This window comes from Micropterus dolomieu, linkage group LG13 (genome assembly GCF_021292245.1).
Source record: "Micropterus dolomieu isolate WLL.071019.BEF.003 ecotype Adirondacks linkage group LG13, ASM2129224v1, whole genome shotgun sequence".
NCBI classification, from domain to species: domain Eukaryota; kingdom Metazoa; phylum Chordata; class Actinopteri; order Centrarchiformes; family Centrarchidae; genus Micropterus; species Micropterus dolomieu.
In genome coordinates, this window is record NC_060162.1 from 9,517,129 (window position 1) to 9,537,144 (window position 20,016).

General features: G+C 40.0%; 3 protein-coding genes across 4 annotated transcripts in view; 1 reads left to right on the forward strand and 2 right to left on the reverse strand.

Moving 5' to 3' along the window:
- Positions 1-1,319: 1,319 nt before the first annotated feature.
- LOC123982075 lies at positions 1,320-4,398 on the reverse strand. 2 transcript variants are annotated; one of them, XM_046067431.1, is made up of 6 exons: positions 3,987-4,398; positions 3,776-3,890; positions 3,317-3,429; positions 2,489-2,559; positions 2,157-2,274; positions 1,320-1,978 (listed from the first exon to the last, which is right to left on the reverse strand). In XM_046067431.1, the coding sequence occupies exons 1-6, from the start codon at positions 4,075-4,077 to the stop codon at positions 1,875-1,877; spliced, it is 612 nt and encodes a 203-aa protein (XP_045923387.1). In that variant the 5' UTR covers positions 4,078-4,398; the 3' UTR covers positions 1,320-1,874. The 2 variants fall into 2 exon arrangements, with proteins under 2 accessions (XP_045923387.1, XP_045923386.1); XM_046067430.1 differs by having other exon boundaries at positions 2,157-2,278; positions 2,460-2,559.
- Positions 4,399-4,710: 312 nt separating this feature from the next.
- On the forward strand, positions 4,711-6,955 carry rpl28 (ribosomal protein L28). Its single transcript, XM_046067432.1, has 5 exons — positions 4,711-4,730; positions 5,196-5,283; positions 5,826-5,949; positions 6,561-6,679; positions 6,818-6,955. Exons 2-5 carry the CDS (start codon positions 5,203-5,205, stop codon positions 6,905-6,907), a joined length of 414 nt encoding a protein of 137 aa, XP_045923388.1. The 5' UTR covers positions 4,711-4,730; positions 5,196-5,202; the 3' UTR covers positions 6,908-6,955.
- Positions 6,956-12,227: 5,272 nt separating this feature from the next.
- The window catches only part of pdcl (phosducin-like), a 17,668-nt gene continuing 9,879 nt past the window's right edge, over positions 12,228-20,016 (reverse strand). The window contains exons 9-14 of the mRNA XM_046067618.1: positions 19,535-19,821; positions 18,551-18,698; positions 17,891-18,245; positions 14,958-15,142; positions 14,528-14,709; positions 12,228-13,319 (exon numbers count right to left, since the gene is read on the reverse strand). Coding sequence (XP_045923574.1) covers positions 12,756-13,319; positions 14,528-14,709; positions 14,958-15,142; positions 17,891-18,245; positions 18,551-18,698; positions 19,535-19,821 — 1,721 coding nt within the window. The 3' untranslated portion in view covers positions 12,228-12,755. The remainder of the gene's footprint in view (positions 13,320-14,527; positions 14,710-14,957; positions 15,143-17,890; positions 18,246-18,550; positions 18,699-19,534; positions 19,822-20,016) is intronic.

The following is a 20,016-nucleotide window of genomic DNA, read 5'->3' on the forward strand; positions in this document are numbered from 1 at the left end:
AAATCCAAAAGGTTGTTTGGGATGAAAAAAATGTTCTGTCTGGGGCAGGAGAAAAAATACTTTTAATCCGTTTCCCAAGTTGCAAGTCTTGTTTCTTATCCAGGTAGCCACTGGCTGCCATCTTCGTTTGGATAGAAAACAGCACAATTTGAGAAAAATTACATTGCAGAGAATTTACCTTTTGGAGAAACCGATTCTATACCTGTGATTAAAATAAATGAGAGGCACAAACTAGCACTAGTTAGTTGGCATTTATAAACATCTGTTTACTCTGAAAAAATGTATCCACTATTCCGACACTTTACTTGATTTTAAAAGACTTCAGTTAGTGAACAATGGAATGGAAGAAAATTGAGGAAGAAACAAAAATGGAAAATGTAATAAAATTGAGGTGTGAAAAAATTAAAATCTAGAATAGACATGACAAAAATCTGTTCATTTTCCTATATTTATGTGTATTGATATGTTACAGTACAACTGTCTTCTCACGAGCAGCTGTCGAGGGTTCCTGGAGATGATTTTGGGAGACTGTACCAAAACGTCTCTGACTGTACTTAAGACACAGCAGTGCTTAGAGCTACATGCTAACATTGGCACGCTAACATACTCACAATGCTAATGCTAACATGCTAACATTAAGCATCTATCATGTTTAGCATGCTTACCCTCTTAGTTTAGCGTGTTAGCATGCAATTGCTAATTAGCTAGAACACAAAGTAACTTACAGCGGAGGCCGATAGGATTGTCAGTAGTTTCATAGGTATTTATGTATTTAATATAACCAAAGTATCAGACAAACTGAAACTTCAACGTGATGATAGTGTTAGATAAAAATCATCAATGTTATTAGGGGTGGCACATAGATAAGATGCTTGCCTTTGGTGTGGGAGACGTGGGTTCGATTCCACCAATGGGAACACCATTGTGTCCCTGGGCAAGACACTTAACCCCTAATTGCTCCAGAGGTCCCACACCTCCATGGAGCACCTCTGACATGTATAGCAATTGTAAGTCGCTTTGGATAAAAGCGTCAGCTAAATGAAGCTAACTTGTAATAATAAATAAATAATTGTCAAGGAACGTCTGGACAAAATTTCATGGCAGTCCATCCAAATGTTGTTGGCTGTTCTGCTAGTGTGTGAATGTTAGATTCTGTTTGAGCACTTAGGCTCAGTGAGTGAATGTTAGGCACTTAGGCTTAGTGTATGAATGTGAGTCAATGTAAAAATCACTTTGAGAGTTCAAAAAGACTAGAAAGGCGCTATACAAATATGGAGCATATTCCAGTCTGGAGCAGTGATGGGCAGACAGGCCAAATGTGCTTCCTTAGTTTAGATATAATCTGCTGTATTTTGTGTTAGCATCAACTTACAGTTACATCAATATGAGCAGTATGATCAATATTTCAGTACAGAAAATCAAATAAATTGTCATAGCATGACAACACCTAGATAAGCACTTCTTTTGTAGCCTTACATGTAAATCCTCTCTTACAGCCTGCTGTAAACTTTTTCATAAAGGAACAATGATTCTGATGTTTTGTACAATCACATACCAGTGAAGTGAGCACCCGTATTAGGAAGGGGCAATATTCATTTCAGTTAAGAAGAGGCTGACTTGACTCTTCAGTCATTTACAGTAGATCAAACTTTGACTGTCCACAGTCCACTCAACAATCAGTATAAATCAAAGATAGCTGGTTATGTAATAGGTAACTTGTATTACCATGATCTCCTGTAGTGATGTATAAGCTCTTCCCAGCATTACGTTATCCAAGTTCATTAAAAGTCAGTATGCGTTAAAATATGTATAATGTGTTATTCTGTGCGTAAACTGTTGTTGTCCTCTTCTGTTCAAGTAGAAAGAGTTCATTTTTAAGTGTCCAGTGCTGCTTGTGCTTTCTGAACAGCACCCTCCAGCATTGTGTGGTCACTGAGCAGCTGTTGGAGAGCAGTTGGGTCCATCTCCAGTAGCATACCTGCACAAATAGAGATATATACTGTATATATTAGCCTTATGTTTAGACATTTAATCTTTATCTGCACCTTACAAAGCCTATATACAATAAGAAAAATGATAAACTTACAAAGATATTACATCTAGGAAGATTGAGGATATTTACAGGGAATGCTACTACAGACGGAGTATCAGGTCACCTGTAATATCATTTGCATGACGTGGATCTAGCTCCTCCACCAGTGAGAAGATCTTCTCTCCCAGCCTCTCTGTGTCATCAGTGTCCGACGAGTCACTGATGTCTGTCTCCTCCGGGTTCTGCCTGAAGGGAAGCATCATGAACATCACTTCAAACAAATGGTTTAACTGTAATTTATCAATGAATATTGGTGCTTCTTAAAATATTTTATTTTGTAGATTTAAATAGCAAGTGGCCTGTTAAGTATTGAATGTGTGCCCTTGTATGCAAATGTTTATTCAACAAGCAGTAACAAGTCACATACTCTTTAAGTGTCTTCAGGGCAAAGTTCACCTGCTCTTCCAGCTGTTTTGGATCTGAAAGAAGGTTTATAACTGCCTCTTTGCGCTGCTCCAGAAGCATTCCTGTTAAAAAACAGCAGATCATATTTTAATGTATGACACACTCGTTGTTCATACATTAATCTGCAGAATATAAATTATAACAAGACTAAGAGTCCACAGCCACACTAGCAGCTCTGTGAGGCTGTACTTAGGTGCACTGCAATGCTTTGAGCTCAGTGCTAACTTTAGAATGGCAACATGCTGACAAAGACAATGCTAACATGGTGATGTTTAGCAGGTGTAGTGTTTACCATGTTCACCATCTTTGTTTAAGGTGTTAGCATGCTAAGATTTGCTAAACATAAAAGTACAGCTCGGGCTGATGCTATTTGGTCCTCAAGCAAAGTATCGGACAAATAAAATAAATTTTAACCTGGTGATGGTGCTAGATGAAAAGAGAGATCAGTGAAGTGCTTACAAATATCCAGATGGGAACATGTCATGGCAATTCACTTCAGTTGTGAAGACATTTCACTCAAAACTATAAATCTCAACCTCAGTGGTGCTAGAGGAAAAGTCAGAGGATCAGCAGGTCAGTAGGATTCATCCTCTGTTTTAATCAGTTAAGCGGAAAATCAAAACCAATTTTTTATTTTGCCATTTACCAAATCAAATGAGAAATTTGTTTTAGAAAAACAAACGTATGTTGTTATAGAAATCACTCTGAACTTAGCACAGCTGTTACAGTCTAACTGTAAACTGTAACCTTAGCTGCTCAAAAACATTAAGCATGTGTAAGTTATTAGGTGTTTGTTGAGTCACCGGAGTGGTTGCCTACCTGTGATTTTCTGTGAGTGGCCAGTGTTATAAACATCCACCAGCTCAAACAGCTGCTCCCCCAGAGAGTCAGACGACATGGACACATCATCTTCGTCCTTACATCTTACCTTGCTGCAAAGAGTTGCAGTGACATGAGAATACACAATTTGTGTAGTTTGTAGTTCTGTGCCATTTTTAAGAATCTGACATACAGCATAAACATCTTGTTCCTAAAATAACACACTGACCTAAACTTGGCTGTAAATAGCTGATGTTACCTTCATGGGTAAAACTACCTTTCCTCAGACTGTTTAATGGAATAATAATCTCTGTTACATTTAATATGCCCTTCTGCACCTAAATCCTCTGCTGGGATTGCATCAGCCTCAGAAATGAGGACCCACATACTGTTTAAGACCAGCCTGTTCAGGATGATGGAGGGAGATCAGGTCTGGCAACCCCCTTCCCATTGCTGTACCTGGGCTCCTGTGCCAGCTGTAGGGCTCTGAGGGCTTTCTCCACGGCTGCGGTCAGCGTGGCCTCGTCCTGCAGCATCTGACTCAGGACGGTACCTGGCAGCTCCAGCAACATACCTGGAACACACAGGCAGGCGTGGAAACTTTGGTTTTAATAGGTCATATTTTTAATGTAAGAAAATAAGTAACAATCTGCCCTGCGGGTCAACTCACCTGTGAGTTTTCCAGCAGTCTCTTTGTGTTTGGGGTAAATCAGATTGTACAGTTGCTCACCAAGTGTCTCCAGATCTTCTTCTTCATCCATGTTTGACTACTTACATTAAGACACCGCATGCAGCTGCCATGTTACATCACATCGTAACTTTGTAATGAGCAGTTTTACAGAGGACTTAGACCGCTGACAGCTTTTTGGTTTATAGCTTCCAATCACATCAACATTCAGACAACTGCCACAAAACAGTTCACAACATCTGCGTCCAAAAAAATGCTAATTTTCTCTACAGTTATATTTAATCTGTGCTTACCCTCCACATGCAACTACGTTATAATCTAAATTAGGAGGGCCGTTTTTAGGGTGAGAACAGCTGACATTTGGATATAGACATTTTGGACGGCTGTCTGTAAACACGAGGCGCGCATTAATGACGTCGGGCTTTCACAGGGAGCGGTGAGTACATGTTCCTCCGCTGGGCTTGCGGATAAGTAGTACTCCGTAAAAAAACATTCACGTAGGATATAGCGTCATGATACTAATGAAACAACTACAGTGCCGATAATAACGACTCAGCGTGTTTGTTTTAAATGTGCTAAAATGTCGGTTCGATAGTAAATGTTTTAGAAAATGTAGTGAGTGGCGCGCAATGATCTGTGACAGAGGATCCGTAAAGAGGTTTCCGCTCTCTCCGGTCCTTTTCCTCCGCTAAAAGGTAACGTGGTCGCCTCGGCAGCTAATAGCCGGTTACTAAAGTTAATTTGTTTTGTGTCCCTACTTGTATTTAGTCTCTGAAATAAATATATTATTGTTGTGTTGCTTGTTGTGTACATCCCAGGTGGCAGAAAATGTCTCTGTAGGCTGTAAAAATGTAAAGAATATTTGTGAGCACGTCGCCCACATTAGGCCTCGTCGTGCTCGATCCGTCTTTAGGGCAGAGCAGTGGAGCTAACTCAAGCAAACTGCCCTTCAACGTAACAACAGCTCTGTGTTTTATGGAGATAAGCTCAAACGTTAAATACACAATGTATTTTGTGTTACAATACTCACACACTGGCTCGTAATTTCCCCACTCAACCGGTAGCGCTTACGTTAGTTTTTATTAAGAAAATGGTAGCAAACAAATGACGCCTGTCAGTTGCAAGCGCTTGGAAATTGCTTTCAGTTGGCTATGGATGTTATTTCAGTAACACTTTCTCCTGTTTGTACAGGTTCAACATGTCGTCCCATTTGCAGTGGATGATCATCAGGAACTGCTCCAGCTTCCTCATCAAGAGGAACGGACAGACCTACAGTACTGTGAGTAGCTCGAGAGACGTTATATAGAGAACTTAACACTGTCTCTGCTCAGGCCACTTGCCTACCAACCCAGACCTCTGTCCCAACTCAACATTACATTGCAAATTTAACCAGAGTTTAAGAATGTAGTGTAATTACACAGTAAAAGTCACAAAATTACTCGTCAAAAAGTCTTAGAAGATTCAAAGACCGATGTGAGTGTGCTGTTTATGCACAAGACAGTATGGGCCAACAGTCCATTATACAAAGGCAGTGGAGGAGGTGCATTTTGTGAAATGTAATTAATATTGCATCAATAGAAAAACATTTGTATTCTCTTTGAGTCTGAATTGGCAGTGGCATTCAAAAGTCACACTCATTGATTGTACTTCGATTTCTTGCATACCAACAGCAAAATCTATGTACTACTGCAATACAAACTGTAGAAACTTCTCCATGGACACTATAGCTAACAGAATACAACGTAATTGGCCTCGACATTGAAATTAATGCATAATTGTTAATCTTTAGGGTTATCTGAATTAAATATATTTATGTAACAGGAGCCCAACAACCTGAAGTCCAGGAACTCTTTCCGCTTCAATGGTTTGGTGCACAAGAAGACTGTAGGTGTGCAGCCAGCGGCTGACGGCAAGGGAGTCGTCGTTGTTCTGAAGAAGCGTGCAGGTAAAAATTTGACACTATTTCTATCTTCAGCCACTTTGTGTCTGTAAAACAAGTGACTTATTGTCTGGAATAAAAACTTACTTTACCTGATGTTCACAGTAGGTCTTTAATTATTTGAATGATATTACTGTCTAAATGTGTATTGCACAAACTTTTTTCTTTAAGGAAAAATGTACCTGTAATTGTAAAAAGGATTTTTTTTTTTTTTTTATACATCAGTTGCTTTTCTAAGGGACAGTGGCTACTTTCTGTGATGTATTGATGCGTTCTTGAATCAAGCGTACTAACTTCCAATTGATTCAAAGTAGAGTTGCTCATGCCCTGAATTGCAGAAAGTCAAGAAGCAGAACAAATTGACAGTTTTAGCAGGTTGCAGTCATTAGCAGGAATTTAAATGGTTGTCTGCACTCACTGGATTCATGGAATTAGCTAACATACCCTGAACTATAAGGATAAGAAACATGGGTGCAGGTGAGCACTGCAATTGAAAGGGATACAGCAGGTTTACGTAACTTAAGACCTTTTTGCTGTCTCAGGTTATTTATTTATTTTTGGATCATTACAGCTATGTGGTCATATTGGAATTTCTTTTTTGTTTTCTCATCGCACAGGCCAGCACAAACCTGCAGGCTCGTATGAGAAGATCACTATCAACAAGAACTCCCGCGCCACCCTCAACAGCCTGAGGCACATCATTCGCAAGAACAAGTACAGGAAGGACCTGCGCATGGTGAGCGTAATCTCTGATTTTACACAACAAATTCTCAAATTTAGTTACAACATTGGTTTGTATGACGGTTCTTTTTTATTAATACTTTGTATTTTATAGCTGTCAGGAACACAACTTGAGTCTAATTTGTTTCCCCAGGCTGCCCTTCGTCGTGCCAGTGCCATTCTGAAGAGCCAGAAGCCTGTTGTGGTTAAAAAGAAGCGCACCAGGGCTACCAAGACGGCATAAACTGATACACATGATAAAAAAATAAAAGCTTTTTGTTTGGAAAAAACACCTCATAGTTCTGAGTCTTTAATTTCACCAGGATCCTGATTACATATCTGACAACACTCATTTGGTAGGTAATCAATCAAGTTATTCCCCAGTATTTGTAATTGCATAGAGAAGATGCTGAATTAGTACATTTTGTGGTCCATTTAAGAAAATGATCGATTCAATGGAACCTGAAGGTTTTTCCTCCCTCAAGCTTGAGTGGAACATTAGAACAGGTCTTAACTGCCTGATAAGCAGTACAACTTAATATAGAACATGTTGTATGGCAAGTGTCACTGATATAGTAGCAGTATACTATAATATTACTAATTTCAGAGCACCAAACATCCCAAAAGCTGAAGTAAGTAGTCCAGCTGTTGTGTACAATTCCTTGCAGTACAACATTTAAAGTGTAGCACGTTCTCAATCTCAAAGGATGTAATCCATTGACCACATTTAGCAAGATCCTTGTAATACAGATGCACATTAAGACATACAATTACCTTATTTCTTTTGGTTTGTTTTCTTTTGGCTTTTTTGTAATCTGATTCTGTTTCAACACCGTTTTGGGGTGTTGAAATAAGCCATAAAGTGTTTTCTACAATATAAAAAATCACTGACCGTGACGGATAAAGGATGTTGATCACCATGTAAGTTACCATTGGCTATTAAGCCGTTTCTCTGTTATGCCATAACTTGCTATTATGCATATATCTTAAACTGTCAACAATAGGCCTAACTGAGACCCATGCGAGCTACCTTGTAACGTGATGAAAGTGAGGATTTATGTTGCACCCTGTAGCCTCACGTTATGTATTGCCAGCCTTCAGCAATATCATTAATTGATTTTACTTCAGTCACAGATGCTGACACCCTCGCCTTAATAAAGGCAAAGATCAAGCTGGATGACCTCTACAGTAGGAGTTTCCCACACACTGATTTATTTGTGGCTGCCTACAACATTATCAACGCTGATCGCCACAGATTGATTTTCGATTGATTTCGCTGCTATTTAAAATGGGTAAAATCGTATTTGATCACAGAGCGCCGCTCAGCGCATGCATCTCCTCTCGGCCAGTGGCGCTCGCTCTTTCGCCACAGTTACGCTGTCATTCTGTGGGAAACACTTTATTTCCGTACAATTGGGATTCATGGGTGGGCAGCAGAGTGAGCGTGAGCAAGCATTCTCAATGTGACAACCCTGTCCATTATTTAGTGACTGGTACCTCATCTGCCTTTTTGGTATCTTGGTTATGAAGTAATATTTTCCACTGTGTTAAGTCCATCTTTAAGATGGCCTGCATTACAACAACACGGGGCGCAGTGTCAAAGATGCGCTTTTTGTAGTCCATCTTCAGAACATTGTAGTTTCGTCACGGCAGTAACATCCGCCGTCGCATAGTTACGTCGCTTAGAAAAGCGCACGCGGATTCTCTGAGCCCCGCGGTCCTCTTTTCCTAAGTCCTTATGGATTCTCCTTCACATCTTTCCTTGACCTCATGACGTTTTCCATCGAGGTCAAGGAAAGGAGATTCTGGTGACTCTTAGGATGGAGCCCTCGCTTTAGTTCGTCCTGTTGACCTCAGCGCCCAGATGTCCCACTGATGATGTGCGTCCTGTAGCCTACTACATGTGACAGAAATGAGCTACAACTAATCAAACACCAGGAGTATTGATTATCTATGCACCCATTTGGCACAATACTTTGTTTTTGGACTGGATTTTATATTAATTCCTGAAGAACTGAACAATTTGTTTACACAGCATCTGTTCCAAGCATACCATTGTCATTTGAAGTAGATTATACTGAAGCAAACAGGGCCCATGTTGCTTTGGTCACTGTGAACACTGATGTGGAAACATTGGATAGATTTTAAAGCAGCCCACTGGCAGCTTTCCACCCATGGCTTTGGAAAGAAATACACTGTCACCTCCCCTTGAGTTAAAGCTGACAACGTACACTGCACCAATCATTTCTGCAGCGAAACGCATCTCATTTACACAGGATTTGGACTTACCCATGAGAGGGATTTTTGTTTTTGAAGATGTGACAGAAGCTGCGTGCTGTGGTCGCTATGAGGGGACTAAGGTCAGTCCTTTTCTTCATGCCCCTGGCTCTGCTGGTCCTGCAAAGTCGAAGCTTTGAACTACAGGATACAATTCATGCACTGATAGAGGAGAATATCCACCTTCATGACCAGCTGGAGAACCTCACCCAAGCCCTCAGGGAACTCAAACGGATGCTCTGGCATCACTCAAATGGTACTCTAAATCCTCTACCATTTAAATATACAGAACAAATACAGATAGTAACCAAAGAGTACAAAAAAGTAGGCTACCTGCGCTTGTTATTTAATTGAAAAATAATTACAGTGGAAAGTTATTAAGAGGTGTAATCTTTTTCTACTTCTGCAATACATTTTTGGGTATTTATTCTTTAAAAGGTTCAATCCACACTTGTAATGGGAAAAAATTATTTCAGATTTTTGAAAAGAGTCACACTAGTCTTTTAGCACAGCTTTAATTATATGCTACTCTGCATTTCACTACACATAATACTTGTGTATATGCTAATGAAACCTTTGAATTTAATTGATGAACAACAATACATTTTTTTGCATTAGTTTCTGGTTCCACAGAATTTAATCTCAAGATACAGGATGTACAATACATGCCCTCTACTCCATTGTGGGACTACTATTGAAATTTATATTAGTTTTATGAAATGTTGCCCCAAGGTCAACACAGCAGTCTGCTCTCTCCTTCTCATTTCCTGTTTGTGTCTGTTTTCTCTTAATCCTTTCCTCGCTGTCTTCATTCATTCATTGTTCTCACGCAGCTTCCTCTCTTTTGTTGTTTGACCTCACCCAGAAGACTGAAATAATTATTCATGATTATGGTCAATTGTTTCCTATGCATTAGTGTTATTGGCAGATATTGCAATACACTTGCATATCCCCATCTTGACACAGCTGATCTGTGTGTTTAATACAGACCCAGGTCATCATGAGCACCACGAACATCACGATGAGGACGTCCAGCATCTGTGGGACGAATGGTCAGAACACGGTTCGTATCATGACTAAAACATTTCAGAGAATTCAGAGGTCAGGTAGCAGATGTGAAAGGCCTCCAGGAGATTCACTGCAGTGAGCAATTGCAAGTTGTGGCAGAGCCCATACCATTAGTTGGCATTGATTTCACGGCCATGTAGGCAGCAGTTAGACTTCTGGGTCATGTAAGCACCAGAAGTGTTTTGTTAATCAACTCTGCCATACATCTGCCTTCTAGCAGCATGATATTTGTCGCACACACAAGTAATAGGTTAATGGTAAATACTCCCTGCATGAGATGATGTGACAGTTTTTTTCCCTTTCTGGCAGGCATCAGTGCAGAAACCCATCTCCTGTTGGAACATGCATTTTGTGGCTCAGCTGCTCCCCTCCATGAAGAAACAACCCTCCTGCTGCTGGCATTAGTCTGTCTCACCCTGCTGCTGATGAGCTATTTGTAGGCTACGTTAGCCTGGTGTCCACTGAAAACGTGACTACACAGAACATTAGCTGTTAGTCCATGTCGCTCAGTGTTTCATACAAAGTAAAGTTAACATCCTGTGGCCAGTGGGGATAAGTGCAAACAATACTTTGTCATTTAAAAATAAAATGAATAGTGAGTTTTGGTTGCAGAGATTAGCTCCAGTCCTGGCTATTCCTGTTCAGAGTGATTATTGAGTGGACAGGATTGGATGAGTTGACCTATCTTCAGTCAGTGTGCTGGATAATCACCTCTGGGGAACTTACTGAACTGGAAAGAAGCCTGCTGATGCTGGTGTATCATCACAGAGGAAGCTGATTTATGGCAGGTTTAACCTGGTGACTCATCTTATTACTTTTTATTAATACCAATTTGTTTTTTCATTGTTTCATTCATTTCATTCATGTTTCATTTGTCAGTTTCTTGTTTAGGAGTTATACCAGAAACCACATGATTACACTGAATACTCAACTTTTGGCTTCTCAGTGTACCAAAAATGTGATTTCAACTACTATGTGAACTCCAAATGTCAAGATGTTACCAAATAATAAATAATCCTACTTTTACTATAATTCCCCAAGTGATTAAGACTACTTATTTCATGAGTATAGACCTTTTTTTCCCAGCAGACATTATGACATTATGTCATGGCAGGAAAAGCACAGGTGAAACTAATAACATTAATGATGGATTTGTTCCAGTATTTAATAACATTAATTACACCCATGTCTGATCAAAAAGTCAGCTCTTAAAAAGGTCCAAAATATATAAATAGCCCATGTATACACACTAGTATCAGCATCTGAGCTGATCTTTGAAAACAATAAATGCCTACTAATGGGATGAACCAATGTATAAAACCTTTGATTACTAAAATGTTGTTCAACTTTGACCAACTGAATGAAAAATGATTATTAAAGTAGCATTTGTTTACTTTTTTTGGCCGCTGAGGGACAGCAGAAGCTGTAAACACAACGCTGACAATTATCACCTTATAATGTTGTTATGGTAAATGTGTTGGCCAAACGTTGTATTTACACATCCAGCACCTTCAGTGTTGTACAGTTGTGATTCTGTCCACCCAACAAATACCAATAATCAATCCTTTCTTAGCTCTGCTTTGGTCTCCAGCAACTCCTGAGGGAAACACCTGTCTCTTTAGCAGCTAAATGTTTTACATTGTGACTTGACATTGCAGAAAAAACACAGGTGGAACAAATAACAGTGATGGCTTTGTTAATAACATCACACCCATGTTTGACAAGTCAAAATGTCTGCTTTGAAAAGGGTAAATATATATATATATATATATACACACACACACACACACACACACACACACACACACACACACACGTATTCATCTGAACTGATCTGTGAATACAATAATGTTCACCAGCCTTTTCTGCCGTTTGGTGCTGAGCAGGGAGTATAAAATGAATTTATCAGAGCTTTTTTCCAAAAAAAACACTCAGTTGGGAACAAGGTTGATGAGTGTGAAGAAGGATTTTGGGTTGGAGAACCAAAACAATGAGCTTAAAAAGCCTAAATTCTCTGTGGTGCTGGAGGGAACTGCAGAGCAGAGTAACAATTGTCTGTGGGTTTGTTACTCCAAGTGACTCTTTTCATTTCACTCTTAGTCAATCAATCCACCTTTGGTATAAACATATCGAATAGGGCAACGTTCCTGAGCTCTTTTTTGTTTTAGACTCTTCATCCCTACCTTGAACAACTATGACAAATTAAAATACAGCAGGCAATGAGTCCAAACGTTTGTTTATTGTTCCCACGATTTCAAATGGTACAGCACATATAAAAGTTATAAAATTAACTAAAAGTCAGTTTGGGCTGGAGGCTTCGTATTCTACAGATGAAAACACACTTAATACAATGAAGATGCACATGAAACAAAACAGGAAAATGTGTTTTAACACAAAGAATAAATAGTTGACAGTCATAGCTCAAACAAAACATTTAACCTACCCCTACATTAGTCTCACTGTGTATAACAACAGGTCCTCGATATTCATAATGGCTAGAATGTACTCTGATTAAACATAACTCTTGTTTAACATGTCATGACAAAACTCACTGGGTCGCGATGTTTTGTGTGCATTTACTATTGGCTTCAATGCTGGTTGTATGTTACTGTGTGAGTAGCAACATGGTTATCCTGGCTCAGTTCGTCATCACTACGGGGTCCCACATACAGAAAAATGATCTATAGTCCATGCAGACTGTGTATGAATGTTTCCCAAACATATAATGCATGTTAGATATTATGGCTCTAGTCTATATCAAGGTCTGAGTCCTCATCACTGACAGTGTTCTGTATGATGGCTCCATTGCGAATGGTCTTCGGCACGATGGGGGGCTTGTCAGGTAGCAGGCCGTACTCCTGCAGCAGGGCCTCCAGGTCTACAGCAAAGAAGTCTTCCCCGAGCTGGTCTGTGACCCGCACGAAGTTGCCGATCAGGTCCCCTCCTTTGTAAACGAGCAGAGCTGGCAGAGCACTGTCTCTGAACAGTGCGCTGGTGCTGATGGCCGAGCTGCGTACGCTGCAGAACTTGATCAGCGGGTATTCCTGAGCGAGACACAGCAGGCTGCCACTCATGGCCTCACAGCCCGGGACATCCGGCTCGTAGATGTGGATCATGACCAGCGTGCTTTTGTCCTCCTTGTCCAAAGCCTCCAGGAAGTCCTCTCCGGTATTAAGCTCATAGACCTGCGCAAAGCGTTTGCCACGGCAGAGCTGGCGCCGCATCTCTTCAATACGCTGCATTCGGTAATGCTGGAGGAAGTCTTCATCATCCTCTTCTTCCTGGAGCATACTGTACTCCTGCATGGTCATCTGTGGGGTAGACAAAGAGGAAAACATATCCAGTTAGTTAAAGGAACAGTTTTGGGATATAGGCCTTCTTGCCAAAAGTTAGATCAGAGGATTAATGCCCCTCTCATGTTTCTAGGGTAAATATACAACCAGCAGCTAGTTAGCTTAGCTTAGCACAGAGACTGGAAATGGGGGGAAACAGCTAGCCTGGTTCTGTCCAATGTTAACAAAATCCACTTTCCAAGAGATCTAAAGCTCACTAATTAACACAATATATCTTGTTTGTGTAACCCATACAAAATTCTAGGTGAAAAAAGGTCAACTCGCCGTATTACAGATGTTATGTGCTGAACATTTTCCTGGCCAGGAGCAGTTGCCAGTCAAGCAACGGAGACTCCAGGAATGTGCTGGTCACAAGAAATAGTCCAATACATACCCTCATAAAAATAGCAAATTGTCATTTTACACGAAAATTCACAATGTCAAAATTGTCCTTTTAAAAGAGTGGCTGCTCATTTAGAGATGCTCGGATTAATGAACACTTTTTTTTCCTGGATTGTAAGATTGCTGATCTCTAAATTGGCCAATTATAACTATGACAGGGATGATCTTGCTTCTCAGGACATGGGATGTGTGTATATGTCAAATTGTTGAAAGGCATTAATGCACAGTGAATAGTGTGTAACTAAATTCACTAATCCATAATTAGTGTCCAAAAATAGAGGATGACAGCGCAGGGACTGTGTTAATCAGGTTGTATTTAGATTTCTCCCACAGCAACTGTTCCCTTAAGCCTAGTTCACACTACACAATTTTTAGCCCGATTTTCCAGTCGGGGAGCTCAGCGACCGTCTGTGATTCTCTCTGTAGCTCAGACGATCCCTGCTACCTGTGTGTTTTTGTCTTTATAATCACCATCTTTATAATAACAAACAACAGCTGTTTCGTGTGTAGGTTCGTGTCATTTCCCGTTTCACATGTTTTTTGTTTTTCTTTTAAAACGTGGTTTGGGGACCAGCGTCGGGTGACACCGCCACTTTCAGCTCGCGTAGTGTGTGACCCCCTGTCACTGATCAGTCACATAGTGTGAACAGCATGGCCATTGGCCAGTGCCGAAAGTCTGTAGCAACTGTGGCAACCATGCACGGCCAGAATGGCGTAAGGAACAGGAAGTGTAAGCCACGACTATTTCTTTCCCCATGTATGCATTTTGTCCCCATCCTACTTACTTTGCCTTTGATTTTGTCCTGCAACTCTTTTTGTTTGTCTTTGTCTTTTTCCATGTCGAGCTCAGAGCGGCAGGTCATCGACAGCTTCTTGATCAGTCTTTCCATCTCTTTCTTCTGCTCTTGTTTCTGCTCCACCTCCAGCTGCTTGTACTTCCTCCAGTCATTGATGACACCCTTTGGTCCTACGAAAGAGTAGCCAATTTTATTGGTCATCAGGGTGACAACTGTAAATATCTGATTAAATATAAATGACAAAGTGATGATCACATGTTACTCAAGAATTTTATACTAACCAAAGATTTTAACCATTACCAGTGTGTTCAAGAACTAGAGAGCTTGTCAAGAATTATGTGTAGCATGGCCACTTAATTCATACACAAAATGAAGCACAGTGGGACTTTTTGGTATGTGTGTGTGCTTGTATAAGCACCTGTGTTGACAGCACTCCCATCGGGGCTGTAGTCTATTTCAGGCTCAGTGACGCTTGCGTCCCGGATGGTCTTCTTCTCCCCATCTTCGTCTTCGTTGTCGCTGCCTTCGTCCTCGCTGCTGCTGTAGTAGTACTGCAACTTCTCTCCCAGGATCTTGTCATCCAGAGTCGTCATGATTACGGCTCACCTGAGAGACACCATGGTTATTAATGTGTTAATGATAGGGCACAGATGTTACTCACAACTTTGTCCAGACTCAACGCTAAGCCTAATGCTAAGCTTAATTCTTTCATAAAAGATGATATCTTTGTGTTTCTATTTATTAACATGACTGAGAGCTCATCCTTTTGTACTTTAGTACCGCATGCAGAGGAGAGTCTATGTATTAAGCAACATCAAATTCATTGTAGACTAAGCACACAATCCTCCAATTTGACTAATAATTTGCATGAGCATTGTAGAGGACAGTGAGACAATTCTGGCATTTGGTTCATCTTTAAATCCTCATAGATAAAAACAGTTTAGTCTCATAGGAGTCTATCTGAGCACATTAGTCAGTGGAGCATAATAATCCTGACTGAAAGTCATCCAAGCTGTCATAGGTCGGATGGAAAGGGCTTTTCAAAAATAGGACATCCACACTATTCATAGCTTATACAAAGTGTGTCAATTGACAAAACATGGGCTGAGAAGCCTTTAATGATGCACTGAGCAGTATGTAAGCCAACTCATATGGACAGATGGAGATACAAGGAGGCAGACACCCTCCATAAATCCCTCTCACTTTTGACAGTGGTCAGGCAGCAAAATGGAAGCTAAAAGCATGCCTAACTGTGGCGTAACGTTACAGCTCTTTTGTTTGATTTGATCTGCCATTTGGCGACAATAACGTTACAAAACATATTGCTGCCGTTGAATATATCACAGTTAATGTCTCAAATACATCTAAACAGTAAGGAGCGAAGGCTTACAGCCAATACCTAAGATGTCTGAGAAACACATCAGCCGAGGTGACAGCTACGATAGCCAACCCAGCTAATGTTACTCATCGTGTCAACCGGTATTGTTACTTCCTAAGTATCTCACGTTACATGCTACTGGAGGGAGGATAAAGACAATCCAATTAGCTTGTTTATTAAGTAGGGCACGGGGCGAACCAGTAGGACATGCTAGCGTTTGTGAAAGTGAGCAACTGGGTTAGCACTAGCCAACTGAGCTAGCTTTTCTTACACTGATTTTCTGTGACACTCAGTAAGGTAAACATTAGTTAGCCACAAACCGAGAAAATGTAAAATGTACAGCTATAAAAAACCATAAAAAATATCCATTACTTACAAGTAATTTTACTCTTACCTTGATTATGTGACCGACTAACGGTAGTAAGTGATCACCAGCTCCCTCCGCTCACTTTAGGCTAATCTGCTAATTTAGCTTCCACAGGCCACGCCCCCGGAGTGTGATGCCTTCAAGGTCCATGGAGATGTTGTAATTATGGAATATAGTGTACATACTGTGATATGTGATGCATTCTGGGATATGCGTCAATAATCAGAGTTACTCAATCTGTCATATTTGTTGCAACATTGTAAACACAAATATTGCCCCAAATGTACTATTACTGAATAACTCCACACCACAGTCACTCAAAATTATTGAGTTACATAGCTCATTCTGGCGTTATTGACATCGAAATTAGTATTCAATTTCAATTTTTTTTGTCTGATGTTCTGAAATGATCTTACTGTAAATGTGGACTTTACTGAGGGCTCATAAACTCAAAACGATACCATGGTTCATCCAACTGACGTGGAAAATGTGGGAAGATGCTGGAAGCGTTATAATCAGACAATAGTTCCTACCTTCACAACTAGAGGGCAATATGTCTATTGAACATGACACATACTATATACAGCAGGTTTTCTTTCTTAAGTCTGAGACTGTGGGCCTCCTCTCAGACAAAGCATGGAAAAAGGCGCCCCTTAAAAGCCCCCTTAATTTATTTGCTTAGTTTCGCTCAATTCCTGGATACCTGTGGGAACATTATCATGTTATGATTGTAATTTGATCCCATAAGACACTCAACAACACAACTTCAGACTACACAAAATACATAATAAGGTCTGTCTTAAGGCATTTATTAGTTTTTGACTCTGGGAAAGACAGTAAACTTCTCAAAAAACGTCATACCAATAATTGAATATGGGTTCACTCTCCCTTTTGTTAAGGCAAATCACTACAGACAGTTAGCACACATTTAAGGCCAAATCTTGTCAAAATGTGAATTCTGACATAACTGACATGAATAATCTCATACATATCCAAATATACCTAAATGTTCTAGGAGGTAATCATGCTTTGGTTTAATGTGTTTTTGAATCTTGCTATGCATCCTGTCCATTTAAAAAATGTACATCCTGCTAACTTCCACTGAATCACTACACAGTCTCAAGCCAAAAGAAACACTGGATTGGGTAGACTATGAGCAGTGCGTGTGAGGGGAAGTGGGCATAGACAATCACGAGAGAACAATGGATAGTCAAAAACATTATTTTAATTACTGGAAATTTAAATGATTTGACAATAATCCATGTTGTGTCTAAAATTTTATTTCAATGAATGGTTATTTGCATCGTCAACATTTCTTTTAAAATAAAGCTACAGACAGTATACTTTTATTACTGGAGAGTGTGAACATGTATTTTGATGGTATTTCATTCTTTAGGCACAAAGCATTTAACAAAAATCATATGTTTAAGCCTTCAATGTTTTGAGCCTGTGTGACTTTCCAGTGCTCTTTAAACAAGCATTACTGTATGTTCTCCACACAAACATCACAACACTTTTGTTGTTTGTTTTTTTTAGCAGCCACCTCTTTTACCTTCATATAGGGATCTCAAACCATAAACTCCCAGTGTTTGCAAAGGGTCATAGCTCATCAGTCTTTACTTTACTGTCAACATTCCCTCTTTGCCATCGCTCCTCTGTTGGTACTTTAAACGCCACGTAAGGACACGTCCTGGTGTTCAGACAGACCAGCTTCTTCAGTGTGGCAGAGTTCACTATGTCAAAGCCGACTTTGCCTCCAAAGGTGCTGGGCTTCCAGTAATCTGGAGAACATACAGGGTTTCCCATGAGGCCTTTAAGGGAGAAGGGGGCACCCATCTCCACCATGCTCTCTCCAAATATGGACCCCGGTCGTGTTTCCTCCAACATCAAACCAGGATAAAATTCAACAGCATCAATGTCACCGTAGAACTCTTCAAGCTCGCGGGCTATCTCCTCGTTACCTGAAAATGGTAACGACAAGAATTGCAGTTAATAACAATTCAGCTGATCATTTATGAGAATTATAATAACTTTGGTGACTTCCTGACTTTTCCACGTGAGCCATCATTACGTCAAAAATGGCAATTTGTCCAATAGTTTGGTTTATGACCAAAGAGCTGCAAAACTAATTCCCATCAGCCTCCAAGAATGTATGTTCAGCTGCTCTTATGGACTTGTAAAAGTCGTAATCACAAGTCGTAAATCACATGGTTTGAAGGTTGCACTTCGTGTTGTGTGGTCTATACACAGAACAAGTTTTTCTTACTAGTGAACTGTCTGAACGATGTGTACGGCTTAAGGTTAAAGCGCTTCCTGTACTCGTTGAAGGGCTGCAAGCGGAGTTGGCGGGACTCCTTGATGGTGCCCACAGCCACTTTGGTCACCACAGCATTGATGTTATGGCCACCACCAATCTGTAGGACAAAGGTTTGAAAATTAAATGAATCATTTAAAATAAGAAATCTTTTTAAAATATGATATATTTTGTTTATTTAGTCTGATTTTAATTCCAGGGGAATATTTAAATGTTCAATATGAAACATCCATCAGATTTAATACATTGGTATCCTGTAAAAAGGAGCCCATGTTATTTTCTGGTTGCCCATCACACACTATTAGAATCAGTTTAGCTGAATTACGCTAAATTCAATTTGTTATGTATTATGGTTTTCGTTCCACATCACAGTGTTGATTTATCCTTAAAGCATTTTATTATAATAAAAGAAATTGATTAAACAGCGCACTTTGGTCATGTGGATGTGCTGCTGGGTTGTATATGCTTACATGTGAAGTTTCAAGAGTGTACGCTGATGTAGGGTAGTAAATGCAATGATCCATGTAAAGACAGTAACTATTAAACATTCATTCTGTTTCCAGCCAGTACATAAATGTATGTATGTGGCAAAAAGGGAACCCAAAAACAATATTATTATTTGTTTCTGGTCAGCGTAAAAATCATTTTTGTAGCTTTGACTGTTATACTCTTCCCTCTTATTAAAAGGTCAAGTTAATCATACAACAGTACAAACACATTAGTGATCCTCAGTTATCAGCAGGATATACACCCAGAAAAACAGGAACACAATAAGAAAGAAGTGTGAATGCCAAAAAAAACTTCACATGCATCTCTATAGCAAGCAATACAGTACATTATATGCCATAGTTATAACTAACAAAGAGTCAGTTTTCAAAAACAATGGAATTGATGATTCTTTGCATATTTATTATGTTACATTGTCTTGTTTGTTACCTGGCCAGCAGGTTGCCGAGAGAAGGCATCCACCAGCTTCTCAATGCCGTATTGTGTGAGAACAGAAGTGTTGAAGATGAACTGTGTGTATGACAGTTCATCTCCGTTAATATGGAAGCTGTCAGGCATCAAGGGGTGCCAGTGGTAGAGCTGGCTGAACTCCAGAGAGATACGGTTCGAATACTGGAATTGGGAGTTATACAGCAGGGTGGGATCAAACTTCAACTGCAGCAGGTATCCACTGAGGTGCTGCACATACTCCTCTATCACTATTTTTATAGTCTCACCTGAGAGAAACATGCAGAGACACATAGAGGGAGAGCAGACAGGTTTAAATTAATCAACCCACCTGAGTCATGACTGAACAGGTTTACACAAGTTAACTCAAATAACTGAATAATATTATCATCAATGAGCGTATGTGTGTGCTGACACAGTAAAAAAACGTCAAGTAGACCAGCCCTAGACTAACACATTTTAAA